At 38.2% G+C, this 14,589-nt stretch overlaps 1 protein-coding gene across 2 annotated transcripts in view; it reads left to right on the top strand.

The window, feature by feature from the left end:
• GADL1 (glutamate decarboxylase like 1) overlaps positions 1-14,589 on the top strand; it is an 83,731-nt gene that overhangs the window by 18,796 nt on the left and 50,346 nt on the right. For both annotated transcript variants that reach the window (XM_041466648.1, XM_041466649.1), the window contains exons 7-9: positions 4,672-4,751; positions 4,867-4,921; positions 8,205-8,321. In XM_041466648.1, the coding sequence (XP_041322582.1) occupies positions 4,672-4,751; positions 4,867-4,921; positions 8,205-8,321 (252 nt within the window). The remainder of the gene's footprint in view (positions 1-4,671; positions 4,752-4,866; positions 4,922-8,204; positions 8,322-14,589) is intronic.

Here is a 14,589-nt window from a genome sequence, read left to right as displayed (position 1 = left end):
GAGAAGAGCCTGACTCCTCCCTGGCTACCCCCTCCTTTCAGGCAGTTGTAGAAAGCAATAAGGTCGGTCCCCTCTGCTCAGCCTTTTCCAAGGCTAAACACCCCTAACTCCCTCACCCACTCCTCATAGGACTCGCTGTCTAGATCCTTCCCCAGCTCTGTTGCCTTTCTCTGGACATGCTCGAACCCCTCAGTGTCTTTCTTGTAGGGAAGGGCCCAAAACTGAGCGCAGGATTTGAGGTGTGGCCTCACCAGTGATGAGCACAGGGGGACAATCACTGCCCTGGTCCTGCTGGCCACACTACTGCTGATATAGACCAGGATGCCATTGGCCTTCTTGGCCACTTGAGCACACACTGGCTTGTGTTCAGCTGGCTGTCAACCAGCACCCCCAGGTCCTTGTCCACTGGGCCCCTTTCCAGCAGTTCTTCCCCATGCCTGCAGTGCTGCCTGGGGTTGTTGTGACCCAAGTGCAGGACGGGGCACTTTGTCTTGTTGGGTGTCACACCCTTGGCCTTGCCCATCAACCCAGCCTGTTTGGATTCCTCTGCAAATCCTTCCTACCCTCCAGTAGATCAATTTCCCACTCAGCTTGGTGTCATCGGTGAGCTTCCTGAGGGTACACTCAATCCCCTCATCCAAACATCCTTTGTTTTTGTTGTATTTTTGTTGTTGGTTTTGTTTTAACTGAAGAGGTACCTGGAGAAGCAAATTGTCAACCCTCCCAACAAAACAAACAAATGAAAAGTAAAACAAAACTTGGAGAAATTAACAACCTGGGTTTATCTTCATCATGAATCAGGCAAGACCATTGGCATGAGAAGCCATGAGGCTATAATGAATCGAGTATTGATAAGGAGTTGAAAGACATGACTGTTCATTCAAGGCCCTTGTGCCATTTTAGGGCTTGGCTGAAATAAAATTATTTTTGACCTTAATTTGCTAAGTCTAAGTTTCAGTTTGGCACTTGTCAAGTTGAAAGAGTTGCCTTGCTGCAAAGCAGGGGAATGCACAGACTTTCAATGAGTTATGTGATCTGGGGCTATGTATTTTTTGTATGATCTTGGATAATATAAAGATGTATATTTAATGCATGGCCCACCCAAGGTCCTCACATATTCTGCTTGGCCTTCAGGAATAAAAAGGCACCTTTTTCCTGTAAGCAAATGCTTAGATATTCAAAGCTGTGGTGATAGGCAGTGAACACTGTTTATGCTGCTATTCTGTAATACTTTTCCTGGACCATAACGATGTGATTCCCCTTGAGACAGTAGCAGCAGAAGAGTAATTGTTATATCCCACTTTCTGGAGGCATGATTTGTGATTCTGTAGGAGACAAATGCTGTTCTAGTTATATCAACCCACCTTTTTATTCCCTTTTGCTATCTGAGTCCCATCTAGACTTTATTCTGGCACAAGTATGTGCTACATTGAGCTGAAGGGTAGAAATCTGATAAGTTTGAGGTAAGTAAGGGTAGAAAGAGGATGTGTAAACAGTTGAAATGTACATGCTGATGTGAGCATTTTTTTTAGATGAAATGAAACTAAATTCCTCCCCAGTGCAACTTGATCATGAAAGTAATAAAGCGAGAGAACACGACATTAACTTATCATGTTGTCCCCTGTTGAAATTACAACAGACAAAAATGGGTAATAAAACAATCTCATAATAAGGTAATTGCTTTATGCAATCATGTTTCTAGGAAACTTTTTAAAATCAAGAAAACATAAATTTATCTTCTGTTTTAATGAGCACAGGTAGAAAGTACCTTGTCTTTGCAAACATTATTAGGAAATGAGAACTATGTCTAGATACAGGTAAAATAGTGCAGCAGCACATCTTAAATGCACCAATGTTCCAGTTTGATCTTGTCCTCTAAGATGGTAATTTCTTACTACAAATGGCTACTGATTCAATGATTTGTCCAAACAAACTAAACTGTGAAAGACATGGCAAGAGTAACCTGAACTCACAGTATTTAAAATAATACTTTTAATCTGGATATTTCTTTGTCTTTTTTTTTGGGTTTTTTTTGTTTTTTTTTTTTGGAAAGGGAACTATGAAAAGTGAATTATGTGGTGTTCTTGTGACTGTAGCTGCTAAATGCTCTTAGGTATATTTTTCTTAAAATGATGCAATGCAGTTTAGCATAATGGCTTCTAGTAATGAAGAGGGGGGAAGAAATTCTTACGTTTTCAATCAATATATCTGAACGACCTCTTTTTTCATCAAAGAAAGCATATTCCAAGTCTATGTAGTGTTAGAGTCTTGTTCTTTTTCTGTCCTAGTGAAAGACAGAATTTTCCAAGAAGCACAGAGGTTCTTCTGGAGGAAAAAAAATTTCTCTTGCAGCCTGTTTGTTTTCATATTCCCTCTATTATTCTCTTTTCCTCTGCTTTTTCGTATAATCTCTCAGGTACTCAAGCCTCTTTTATCTTTCTTCCAGTCTCTCATACCATTGTTTATAATAAAATATATAATTTACTGATTGTCTGCTTACTAATTTACTGAATTTACATGCGTTACTCAGTTTGGAAGGATCTGATTATTCCTGGTGATTCATACCTTTCATTTGAAAGTAATGGCTAGAAATCAGTGATGGAGACAACTTGTATTTTAAGTGAATCACTCATCAGTCAAAAACATCTCCAAACTTCTGCTGAACAGCACACAGCCTCTTACAGTCATTATTACCTTTGTTGATGTAATGTAAGACTAATTATCCACCTATGTATGTTATTATTCTTGTAGCAGTCTAAATGACTGAGCCCTAAAGGCCTTGCGGATGTGCCATGTTACAAATTAAGCTTTCTTAAAACTACTCAGTAGCATCATGTCATTGTATGCCTTTGTTTAGAAAGTGGGTGATGGTGGGGGAAACCTCTTTGTCAAAAAGAAAAAGAGCCCTCTGAGATCATCCATCTCATCAAAATAAGCGTGACAGGCTTTAATACCCTTAATATATTCATGCCCACACATTAAAATGTTGTACATTTTTCATAATTATGTTCTGCAGTAACTGCATTTGTGTGAACTCTCAGGAAGAAAATGGAATTAATTAACCACCTGGCTTCACCTCCTGTATGAAAAGTAGCAATTCTAGACATCTTTGTGTTTCCTGGAGTATGCGTTATTTTAACCCTTCAGTAATAATGTGTAAAAGAGACAATTTTATTTTTCTGAGAAGGGCAGTGATAATCCAAGGGTTGGATGATCTTGGTTCTGAGAAGAACTGTCTAGTCCTGTGGGATGTTTTGTACTCTCAAAAGTGACTCCACTGCTATAAGTGGGTATTTTTGATGTCTGAATACCTTTGGGTTAAGAAGGTTGCTGTATCTTGAATTCCCAGGCTAATCTTGGGGACAAATTAAGCAGAGATCAGTGTGCTCTTGTTCTGGAATAAGACAAAGTGTTCTTTGTTCTATTGTGCTGGAATAACAGTACCACAGTAGAGCAGGTCCTTATAAAGGTGAACGTTGGAAATATGGTTAGATAAACCATTACTATTTGTTGAAAAGAAAAAAGTTTATAAAAAGTGGTCTGTGGACTTCAATAGCATTCTCACCTTAGTAATTTTACCACATTTTGATTAAATAAACACCCATTTCTAAAATACTCTTTTACACTCCACAGGTTTCATAGACGCCTATGAAATAGATGCCCTTTATTCAGAGCAAAGTGAGAAGTGGGCTGCATGTGTCTGTGTACTCATTCAGATATGTCCCTGTCATGAGACCTAGCTAAAATTCTTTGCTAAAATAGTAACTTAATTTTCTGGAAAAATGCAGACTGGTCCACACTGGAACCTTTTGCAAAATCCATAGTAAAGTATGAAGTCCTGTCTAAGGTCTGCTTGCTTTCACAGTAGTTTCTAAGGTTTATATTCACGTGCACTATCTTCACACCACCATGATTTCCAGACCCTTCTGCAGAGACAGGACATTGAAAGCCTTGCAAATCCCCATTTAACCACATCTGAAGCTTTGGTAGATCTTGGGACTTGAGCTCCTTGATCCTGTGAACATGGGTTGCTGTATTAGGCCATGGGTCAGTTTAGCAGAGTATCCTGTCTCTGGCAGTGGCCATCAGCTGAGGATTAGAGAAAGCATACAGAATTGTTACAAGCATAAAGTAATAGAAGCTTCAAATATTACATCCTAACAAAGGGTCCAGTTTCCAAGGAGTGGTGCTTTTGGACTTTCAGACCTAATTAATTTTTTCCAAGCTATTGAGTTAAACAGCCTTTAGACCCTTTTCCTCATGCATTTCCTAACTCTTACACTCATTGATAGTTTTGACTCAGTTCTATTTAAACGTTTTGAAACAATTAATAATTCTTCTCTGATGACACTTCAAAGCTTCTACTTTTCATTCTAATGCAGAATGAGCTCTAAGAAAAATTGTATGAAATAGAGCTTTTAATTTTTTTGTTAAGCCTGCATTTTAAACATGGTGCACAACTTTTTTTGTCTTATTTTCCCCAGTTTTCTGTGTGTTAAGTAGAAGATGGGCTTTGTGATATGTACCTTGTCAGTTTGCTTTTTTGTTAGAATATGCTGTTGTCATGGCTGTTAAGTACTGCGGTACTTGCCACTGTTCCCTATGTTAAGGAATTTGTTTCTCTTGTTTAATTGTGTGTGTACTTTTTTTTTGTGCCTCTCTCACTTACAGTGCCATTACTCCATGAAGAAGGCAGCCTCCTTCCTGGGAATTGGTACAGAGAACGTGTACTTCATCAAAACAGATGAAAGGTAGGAAAGCAAAAGCCATGACTCTGCTCTCTCAGCCTTTTTAAAATGCAGTAGTGCTGTACATAACTAACCTATTTGAATGTAACTGAAAAAGTTTTAAATCTGTGTCCCTTAGAGGTAAGATGATACCTGAGGAACTGGAGAAACAAGTCCAGCGGGCCAGGAAAGAGGTGAGAGGGGGAGAGAGAGTGTGAAGGAGAGAGGAATGTATGCAGACTGTGTGCTTGTATCTGAGTGAAAGGAAGGAAAACTAAGAGTGACCAAAATCTTAAAAGTAGGGCTGTTAATGTAACAATGTCTTTCTTCCAGGTGCAATCTCTTTGCCACAAGCTTGTGGAACAAGCCGAGGCTTATGGGTTCTACACTCTTAGAAGTGAGGAAAATTCCACAGGGTGTTTACTGCTAGTGAAAGTCCTGAGTACAATGCTGCTCTGAAGTATTTAGCACATTTCTTATAGGATTTCCTTTGCCCATGATCCTTTTTCAAATGGATGCAGTATGTTTTCCTAAAACGGTTTTTCAGTTAATTACAGCAGCTATTGCTCTATTGCCTCTGCAGTGAGCAAGAACTCTAATATGTGGCTTAGTCCCTAAAACTGTCTTACAAGCTTCAAATGCTAAATTTGAGTGAGAGTGCAGAGATGTGCCTCTTTTCCCCTAGGGACTTTGCCAAGTAGAAAGTCAAAGGCAAAAATTTGGAAAGGCACTGATGTGTATTTGGACAACATTGACGTACATTCCCGCAATCTGAAAGACAGTCCTTATATATAGTCAACATAATTTATTTTAGAGAGCTTGAAGGACTGAATGTAACTTCCAAGAGGATCCTCTTTTGGCTTGGTTAGCTCACCCTATCTCTCACTTCCAGTTTGTGCATCAGAGCAGTAGAATTCAGTGCTCAGCCCTTAGTCCATGATGGGTGAATACAAAGCAGCTAGTGCAATGTTCATGGCATGGATGATACCTTCCATGGAATTCTATCTTGGGAAATCTGCCTTTGTGGCTGATAGAAAAGCCAAGGCAGTCCCGTCCTGTCCTGCACTGACACTTACTACAGTAAGTTCTGATTTGGATACGTTTTTTGCCAAACAACCATCTCTTATTTGAGTTTCATGCTGGATAGCATACCTGTTGATACATGGGGGCCCTAATGACCTAGCAAACTCTTTTTTGCCTCTTTACTTTGCATTTTCTGAGAAGGACAATCTATACTTTACTCATTTGAGCAAGCTGTAAAATGTGAAATAAACTAAAGCAATGGGAAGTAGGCTTGCAGGAGAATCGTTTCTCTGCTTTTGCAAAAACAGTGTTCTCGTTTGCTCTTGCAACAATACATGTAATGGTCAATTGAAAGAAATCATCTGGCATTTGTGATTTTTTTAAAAAGGTCAACCTCAGTATGGTACCATGCAATTTAAAAACAAGTGTTCTATATTAAAATGCTCTACTTGCAGGAAAACACGATTTCACTTGCATTTTAAAGGAAGTTACAGGTGTACTGGAAGGTTTTCATTTAATCAGAGCTTCAGTGTGTCTGTCCAACTGTGTCTGTTACAAATTTTACAGAAGGATGCTTCAGTAAATTACAGTAAATATTCTGATGACTCTAGACAACAGAGGATGTATTTGCTAGTGATTGAAGCACAAAATGATCACTGAATATGAAAGGCAAGAGTTCTCTTTTTAGAGAACTTAGGCAGGAAGATAAGTTTAACTATATTGTCAAGAGTAATAAAAATGTAATTCCCTTCTCTGTGGGAAAAGTATAATGGTAGCAATTACTGGAATTTGTAGATATCTGAGACTTGTCCCTGTATTCAGTTGTGCTAGCAATTGGCTGCTTGAGAACCTTTGACTTTGATGTAGCTATGGGGCAAAATTGCTGGGAATACTAATAGAAAATAGATGCATTGGATACATCTTTGCCTCACTTGCAAGTGTTCTGTACTCAAGATTCAGGCCGATTTGTAAGTTTGATTAACTATTGTGGTAGCTTGTACTCAGAGTAAATGACCAAGAAGTGAATTAAAGGCTGGTAAGTCTTTGTGAATGTATGGGATTAATTTAAGTTCATTCCAATGTTACTTTTCACTGCTTCAGCCATTTGTAAAGAAAATCTAAAATACAAATAAATCATAATTATGCACCATTCTAACAGTCCTCTACACTGTAAAGAAGGACAAAACTGTCAGAGTGTAAATGTGATATAAGCCTGACTGTCTCTGTAGATGCTTAAAGTAGCAACACCTTAAAAAAAAATCAGATTTCAGCTGAGTGAAGATACATGGAAGACTTGTGTGGAGTTTGATTTTTCAGCTGATGTCTGATTTCACTAAAGCTCCATTGAGTTACACACTTTCATCATCTGAGAGATCTAATTCACTGCAAATGAACTTCAGTGATCCCAGCTTGCACAATTTAGTAACACCTTTAGTGCCTCTGCAGTAGGTGTGTTATTCTGTAGGCCAGGTGCTGATCTGTGCAGAGCAGCTCTTTCAGCAGGCACTTAGCAGCAGCGAGACTGCACAGTCATTGCTTGGGCAGATACCCTCAATTGCATGGAGTTGCTACAGACTCCACCCTTTTTTTTTTTTTGGTTGCAGTTTCTGCTCCTAAGCAGACCGAACACAGATCTTCAAGGGTGTGTGAGCTGGAATGCTGCTAGCTGAAGGGAAGCAAAGATGGATGGCTGTCAGTGGCTGTCTGAGACCCAACCTGACAAAAGCTTTCCTTATCCCACCTGACTGCCCTTAACTCTATCTGAGATTTCCAGCAGTCTCTCTCCTAACATTCAGTTACCCTCTACAGCCCTTCTTCTTTCCCAGACAGGAGGGGGAGCAAGGGAATAGCACTGAGCTGCAGGTCAGGCGTGGGATCAGACAGCGGTGACTGTCCCTGTCATGGTGTGCACCAACGTGGCTGAAGGCAAATCACGTTCCCTAGGTGAAGTTTCCTCTTCACCAGGCAGAGAACAGGGCTGTTGTAGAGACAGTGCAGGTGGAAACCCTAAAGGGATGAACCCTTTCCTTGCATGGGTAGTCTGCTGGCTGAGTTAATTGCTTTATTTTATCAGTCAGAATGACAGCATATATGGTAGTGAGATGTGAAAGACTGAGAACTGAAAATCAGTGTATAAAGAGAGATGTCATATATCTGGTATGTTTTGATTTTGACAAAACTAGCATCTGTCAAAACAGTCTGATGCTGCAGAAGTCTGCTCTGGGATGGTGTTAAGTAGAAATAGAAAATGCCTTTTTTTTTTTTTTTTTTTAATGAAAAATAAGGAAAGAAATCCAGCACTATTAAATGCAGTACCTTCTGCTGGGAAACTAAAATATGGATTGTCACTTTTTGTCCTACACTCCTAGATATTTTTTATACTTTAGTATACAAGGAAGAGATGAGCAGTGCAAATGATAACTTTTTTTTTTTTTGTTTTGAATCCTATTGCAGGGGTCAGCACCATTTCTTGTCTGTGCTACAGCAGGCACAACTGTGCTGGGAGCATTTGATCCTCTGGATAAAATTGCTGATATCTGTGAAAAGCATGGCCTCTGGCTTCATGTTGATGTGAGTTTCTATACTGCATGGTTTTGTTTAGCACTGCTTTTTTTATAATTGCTATTTAACTGTTGATATTTCTTTTTTAGAAGCTGAGCTCTAATAACATTTCTTTTTCCTTACATAAGGACCAGAAATATGTTCTGATTTGACTCTGTTAAATATGCTGCAAAACAGCAAATAACTTGGCTCTGACAAGCAGCCAAATCCATTTTGTTATTGTCAGGTTATATTTTAAAATTATTTTAGAATCAATTTCTTCTTCTTGCTACCTCCTAAAAATGCTTCAAGAGTGATATACAAACATAAGTTTTGTTTTTCCGCACATTCTGTTGGGGAATAGACACATTAGAATTGTGGTGTGAGGTTCCTACAGGTTAAAATAAAGGTATGCTTTCTGACTCAACCAGTCATAAATTATTCTGTTGCATATTGACAGATTTGAATTTCCTGTATATGTCCTTACATTTTCCTAAACTGTTCAGAAATTTATCTCTTTTTTTTTTTTTAATTCTTTGTAATTTTAGGTTTGGATATTAAAATACTGTAGTGAATCTTTTTTGAATAATCACTGTGCCTTTTTATGACTTGAAAGACTTAGCTGTAAATGTATTTTTTTAAAGATAGGCCACTTCATATTTTCTAAAATTGCATTCTCTTTATAATTGCAATGCTACAAATCCAGAATGGATAGATTAAAAGTCATGGAGCAATAAGAGAATCTAGAGCAATATTTGTGGAGATTTCCAGACCTGCTCTAAATTTCTGAAATGTTTGTATAATGTTGAGTATCTAAAGAAAAATCACGTAGGTAGTGATGCATGTTTCAAATAAATGTCTCACAGACATTAATAAATAAAGTCACTGTATGTGTGAGTCAAAAGAGTTTTCTTATATTATTGGAGACAAAAATGCAGAATTTAGGCCTGATATTTAAAATGTCTGCCAAGCCTCCTCACGGCTGTGTGCTGCTGAGAAGAACTCATCAGATTTTCAGCAGGAGTGCAACACTCCTGTTACACAGCTCTCTTGTGTGTCTGTGTATAGCTGTTGGAAAGAGGGATGTGGTTGGAATCTGTGTTGGCCCTTAGGTGAGTCAAACAGATGTGGCTGAAGCCATCTCCAGTGGCTGTAGGAGAACAGTGAGCAGTCTCCCTGTAGCTGAACTAAAATATGGTGGGATAAGCCTGGGTCCTGTTCTGAACCTTAGTGACTTGTTAGTGTTTTGAAAAGAACTAACTTTATTCTTCTGATTTTGCCTCATGTTAAACTAAGGTAAAAATGCCCAGGATTATCTTTTATTTTCTGTTTTGAAATGACTGTAGGTGTCAGATGTTAATTGTTTCCCAGTAGAAGGACAAATGTCCAGTAATAAATTAGGTTTACAGTCTGGAATATCAATTGTTCTTTTAATACGTGATTCATGTTATGAGCCTCTCAATGGTTCTCAGTTCTGTCAGCACTTTATCTTTCACACTATATAAAGGGTTGGGTGGATGGCTTCTTCTCTATTTTTTGTTAAAAGGTTCTAGCTGTACTTATAAGAGGACAGGATATAGGGAAAGACTGAAAGCTTTCCACAGAGGTGATATCAGGCACACATGTGCATACAAGTGTGCTATGGTAAAATGAGCAGACTGTGATATGGTTGAACCGATGGGGGCTCCTGGGACGAGTGAAGAGATAAGAATCTTGACTCCATGTTTCAGAAGGCTGATTTATTATATTATGATATATATTATATTAAAATGATATACTAAAACTATACTGAAAGAATAGAGAGAAAAGGCCTATCAGGCTAGAAAGAACAGGAGAGGAATGATAACAAAAACTCCTGACTCTCAGAGAGTCCGAGCCAGCTGACTGTGATTGGCCATTAATTAGAAACAACCAACCTGCACCAATCACAGATGCACCTGTTGCATTCCACAGCCATCAGATAGTTAATTGTTTACATTTCTTTTCTGAAGCTTCTCAGCTAGAATAGGAGAAAAATCCTAGCAAAGGATTTTTCATAAAATATCATAACTACACTGTGATTCTTAGTGTTACATTTTTCCCCTCACAGCACCACTAGAAAGAGATTTACTGAAATTGTATCTGAGCAGATACAGTGAGACTGAGTCTCTACCATTCAGAAAGACTATAAGAAACAGAGAGAAGAGTTGGATTTTTCCTTTTACTTTTTTTTTTTTTTTTTTTTTTTTTTTTTAGCAGGCATACCTCTTACCACTATAGGATATAATGTAATATTTTTGAAATTTTTGAAATCTTTGAGAATCTACTCTGCTGAAAGGCCTGGCTTCCTGTTGAATGATTTACACATCATGCAGTCTAACAAGTGTGTACTGCTGTTTAGGCCTGCTGTAACTTTAAAGAAAAAAAAAGTACAGTACAATTAAAACAAAGAGTAAAACCCAGGTTAAGTGCTGTCTAATGCTGTCTAATGTAGGACTTTTCATGTATCATTAATAGGCATCAGGATTATCTACTGTAAGTGCTCTCACAAGCTGTTACTGAGCATATCTTATATGAATGTCAGTGGTGTTTTTTCCAGATTTACACTGATTTATCTTATTTCAGAATATTTTCTGATCCCCAAAGTTGATGTGTTTGCCTTAGGGAGACTCTTTTCATTAAATATGAAATGATAAAGCTTGTGATTCTTAGGAAGGGCAAAAGGGAGAATGTCAATGGAAATTCACTAAGCTTCAGGTAAATATAATTTCAATAAAGTCAGAAATAGTAGATAAGCTCTGACATGAAGACAAACCAGAGTGGAAAAGTGAGTTAAGGAAAGTGTTTTAAGAAGATAATACCAGTAGGTCCAAACTGCCCTAGCAGTCAAGCTGTTCAGTCAAGCCTAAGAGCAGAGGCTATACCAAGCTTATTTTGTTCACATTGCAGCATTCTAGTTGCTTATTGTATTTTAACCTCCATCTCTGATGCCTTCTTAATAACTTGTTTTGTATCATCAATATGCCCTCCAGTATTTATGTGTGTCATGTATTGTCTTCATGTACCTTTAAATGCTATGTGTATTTTTTCCCTGGTGGTTCTGACTTTGACGATTTTTTCCCCCCTCCTATTATTAGGCCTGTAGAGAAAATTAGGTTTGACCTATTAGCCCATGCTTAGGTAATTAGCTTAATCAGGCAGTGCACACTGTGATTCCATCATTCAGCTGTAAATGATTTGTTGCATATGAAACAGCAATTTTCTTGTACCTTGTTGCCAATTACATTGTGTGGGACACAGGTTGATAAGAGTCCTGTTTTGACCTACCCTGTCCTGCTCTCAGCTGGATTAGTCTTAAACAAAATGCGTCATTCTAGTTTGATCAATCTGCCCTCCTTCTGTAGTCCTGTGGATGGAGGAGAAGGAGTCAACTTCGCTGTGTCTTTGCAATATCTCATCAAAAAGCCAGAGAAACCTGCCAAGCTGCTGTTCTGGTAGTGAGTGAAAACCTGGCTGGAAAACCATTCCCACAGAGCAGTTACCAGTGGTTCTTTGAAGGGGGAAAAACATTTGAGCAGGATTCCTCAAAGGTCTGTCTTAGGGTAGAAATTATCTGGTATTTTTGTTCAACCACTTGGATGAAAAAAAATGTGCTGACAAATTTGAAAATGACATAAGACTTCTGACAAAGGCAGTGGGAAGACAGGATTAGAAATCAAAGGGATTTTGACAATTTGGAGAAAGAGTGGAAAAACTAAGCTACAGTTCAATAAAGATAGAATTCTAAGCTGCAGTAATCAAGTGCACAAAGACAGGCTGGGGAGTGTTGACTAGATAGCAGATCTTTACTGTAAAGCCCAGATATTTTTCTAGTTCACAAATCAGTGATATTTTCAAATAGAGTTAAATACTTTTCAGAATTGAATAAAGGAGGTACATAAAAGAATTCTTTCTTTCTGCTTCACACGCTATCTGCTTTATCTAAATTTTGTCCAAATAAAAAGATGCAGTTCAAGAAGGCCCTACAGGAAAAAGATTAGAAAATGGGAAACAATGTAGATAAACAGAATCATATTTAGAAATTATGACCAATGAGGAAAGATGGAAAGCACTGATATTATTTGAACTAGAAAAGACAAATAAACAGAACATAATAGTCTACAGAAGCTTCAAAAGGTGCTTCCAAAAGAAAAGGACTAATCTGTTCCCCTGACCATTGGGGGTGTGATAAATGGTAACATTGTTTAGGACTGACACTTTAAATTAAAAAGGTGTTATTCCTGTTACACACAAATTAAGTGGGTGAATTGTGCAACCTCCATCATTAGAGAGGCCTTTAAAACCAGACAAAGCCAGTGATTCTCAGTCTCCTTGAATGCCTTCTCACTTATGGTGTTTTGTGGGTTTTTGTGGGGTTTTTGGATTGATTTTGGGATTTTTAGGTATTTTTGTTTGTTGTTATTGTTGCTGTTGGTTGTTGTTTGTTTTTTTTTTGTTTGTTTGTTTGGGTTTTTTTCCAGCTCTGGATCCTTAAGCACTTCCTCTTTGGGTAAAGAAACATGTATCATAAATTCATCTTGTATTACTGTGGCTCAAGGAGAGTAATATAATTTCTCTCATCTAGATCTCCAGTAGTATTTTTTTTTAAAAAGGCAAAAAGTAGGGCAAATAATGCTGTGGAGGCAGCAATTGCTGGTCTCTCTCTGCATTTTATTTTTCACTTCAATTCTAACTACAGGTGTAATTGATTCATTGATTAAAAAATATGTGGTCGAGAGAAATGAGAGAAGTGGGGCTGATCTTGCCTTTGGGGGTGGCACACCATTGAGATAACCTCTCAAGTGCCTTGCTAGTCCTGTGTTTCACAAACAGTGTGAGAATGTCAACTTTTTCAAACACAGAAGTTTTGGATGCAAATTTTGTAAAAATTTATTGTATTTTAATGGGTTGTCTATAATTTCTGAAAATCAGGGAATAACTTAGGGCCTGTTTTGACTTTATAGAATCATAGAATGAGAGGAGTAGGATTTGTCTCTGAGTAGGAAGTTCAGTTTGATTGTCATCCTGTAGCATGGCAAATTTGGACTAGCTGGAGAAAAAAATTGCAAGTCACAATGCTGCAGGATTGCATGAAGTTTGAGACAAAATAATTTCCTACCTTGGGTCCCACCTGTAGTCTGTGCAGCAGCCCTTGTGTCAGGAAGGATGTTGTGAGCATGACAATGTGAAATATGATGTGATTTGTTAATGTGTGGCATTAATGAGGATGACTTTTTAAGACAAGTTAATAACTTTCATCTCCCTTGTGAACCTTTGCCATCCTGTCTTCCAGAGATGGCTGATCTCGTTCCTAATGTACGGCCTGTGAAGCAAATACCCATGATAAATTAATGTATCAGCTATCACATATTTTTATCTCAAGGAAAGAAAAAAAGAACAAAAACCAAACAAGCATGTATTTTCTATGCTTAGGTCAGGAATCTTTACATCAGCGATTTTCTTTTTCTTTACAATTTTTTTTTTAAATAAACTGAGTCCAAATGTTTTGTGGACTGATGTCTTTTGTGTGTCTCTGAAGAGCTTTTCTTGCTTCACAGGTAGTTTGCTTAAGTGCATTCTGCCTTCATGAATATTAAAAGTCGTTTTGTATATTTATTTATGTAGCAGTAACTTCTCAAATTCTCTGTGTGACATGTTTAGTGTTTGCATGATCTCCTCACCCTTCTGTTGTGGATAAATGCTATTGTGTGGGAGCTGAAGGGTCACAGCAGCCGATGATCCTTGCAGAACTCATGAAAAAGTATCACATTCCCTAATTCAAATTGTCCAGAAATTAAACATATGTAATAAAAAACCTGTTGTCTGGGTTCCTTCTATAGTCCCTGGAGAGACACATCTGCCAAAGGTGGGTGTCTTGATTAGATGTAAGTAAGAAAGGAGTATCAGTGGAGAGCTCCTCACTACAGAGAAGTTCTAAGTGACTCTTAGAGCACACAGTTCTTAGATGAGCTGAGGGAGTCTTAAGTAATTTTAGGCTTGTTTGGGTTGCTGGTGACAGAAATGCTGCTATTGCCCACTGGCAGACTTTGCTTTTCATATCTCTGCAAAATCTGAGCCTAGCCTTTGCAATTGCCTGAGATTATCACTGCCCACTGTTTCCCCTGTGAGATTCTCAGGAAGGAATTGGCTAGCAGGAGGAAGATGTGCAAAGTGGGGCTTTCTGCTGTCACTGATATTTTAAGGCTGGGGGAAAGGAAGCAACACTTTTTCTCTTGTCAGGAGTGAGTCTGGCTATGCAAGGACATTTCAGTTCATTGCC

This window comes from Pyrgilauda ruficollis, unplaced genomic scaffold (genome assembly GCF_017590135.1).
Source record: "Pyrgilauda ruficollis isolate IOZ18807 unplaced genomic scaffold, ASM1759013v1 scaffold2, whole genome shotgun sequence".
Taxonomy (NCBI): Eukaryota; Metazoa; Chordata; class Aves; order Passeriformes; family Passeridae; genus Pyrgilauda; species Pyrgilauda ruficollis.
Note: the sequence above shows the minus strand (reverse complement) of the source record. Positions and strands in the feature narration are given on the sequence as shown.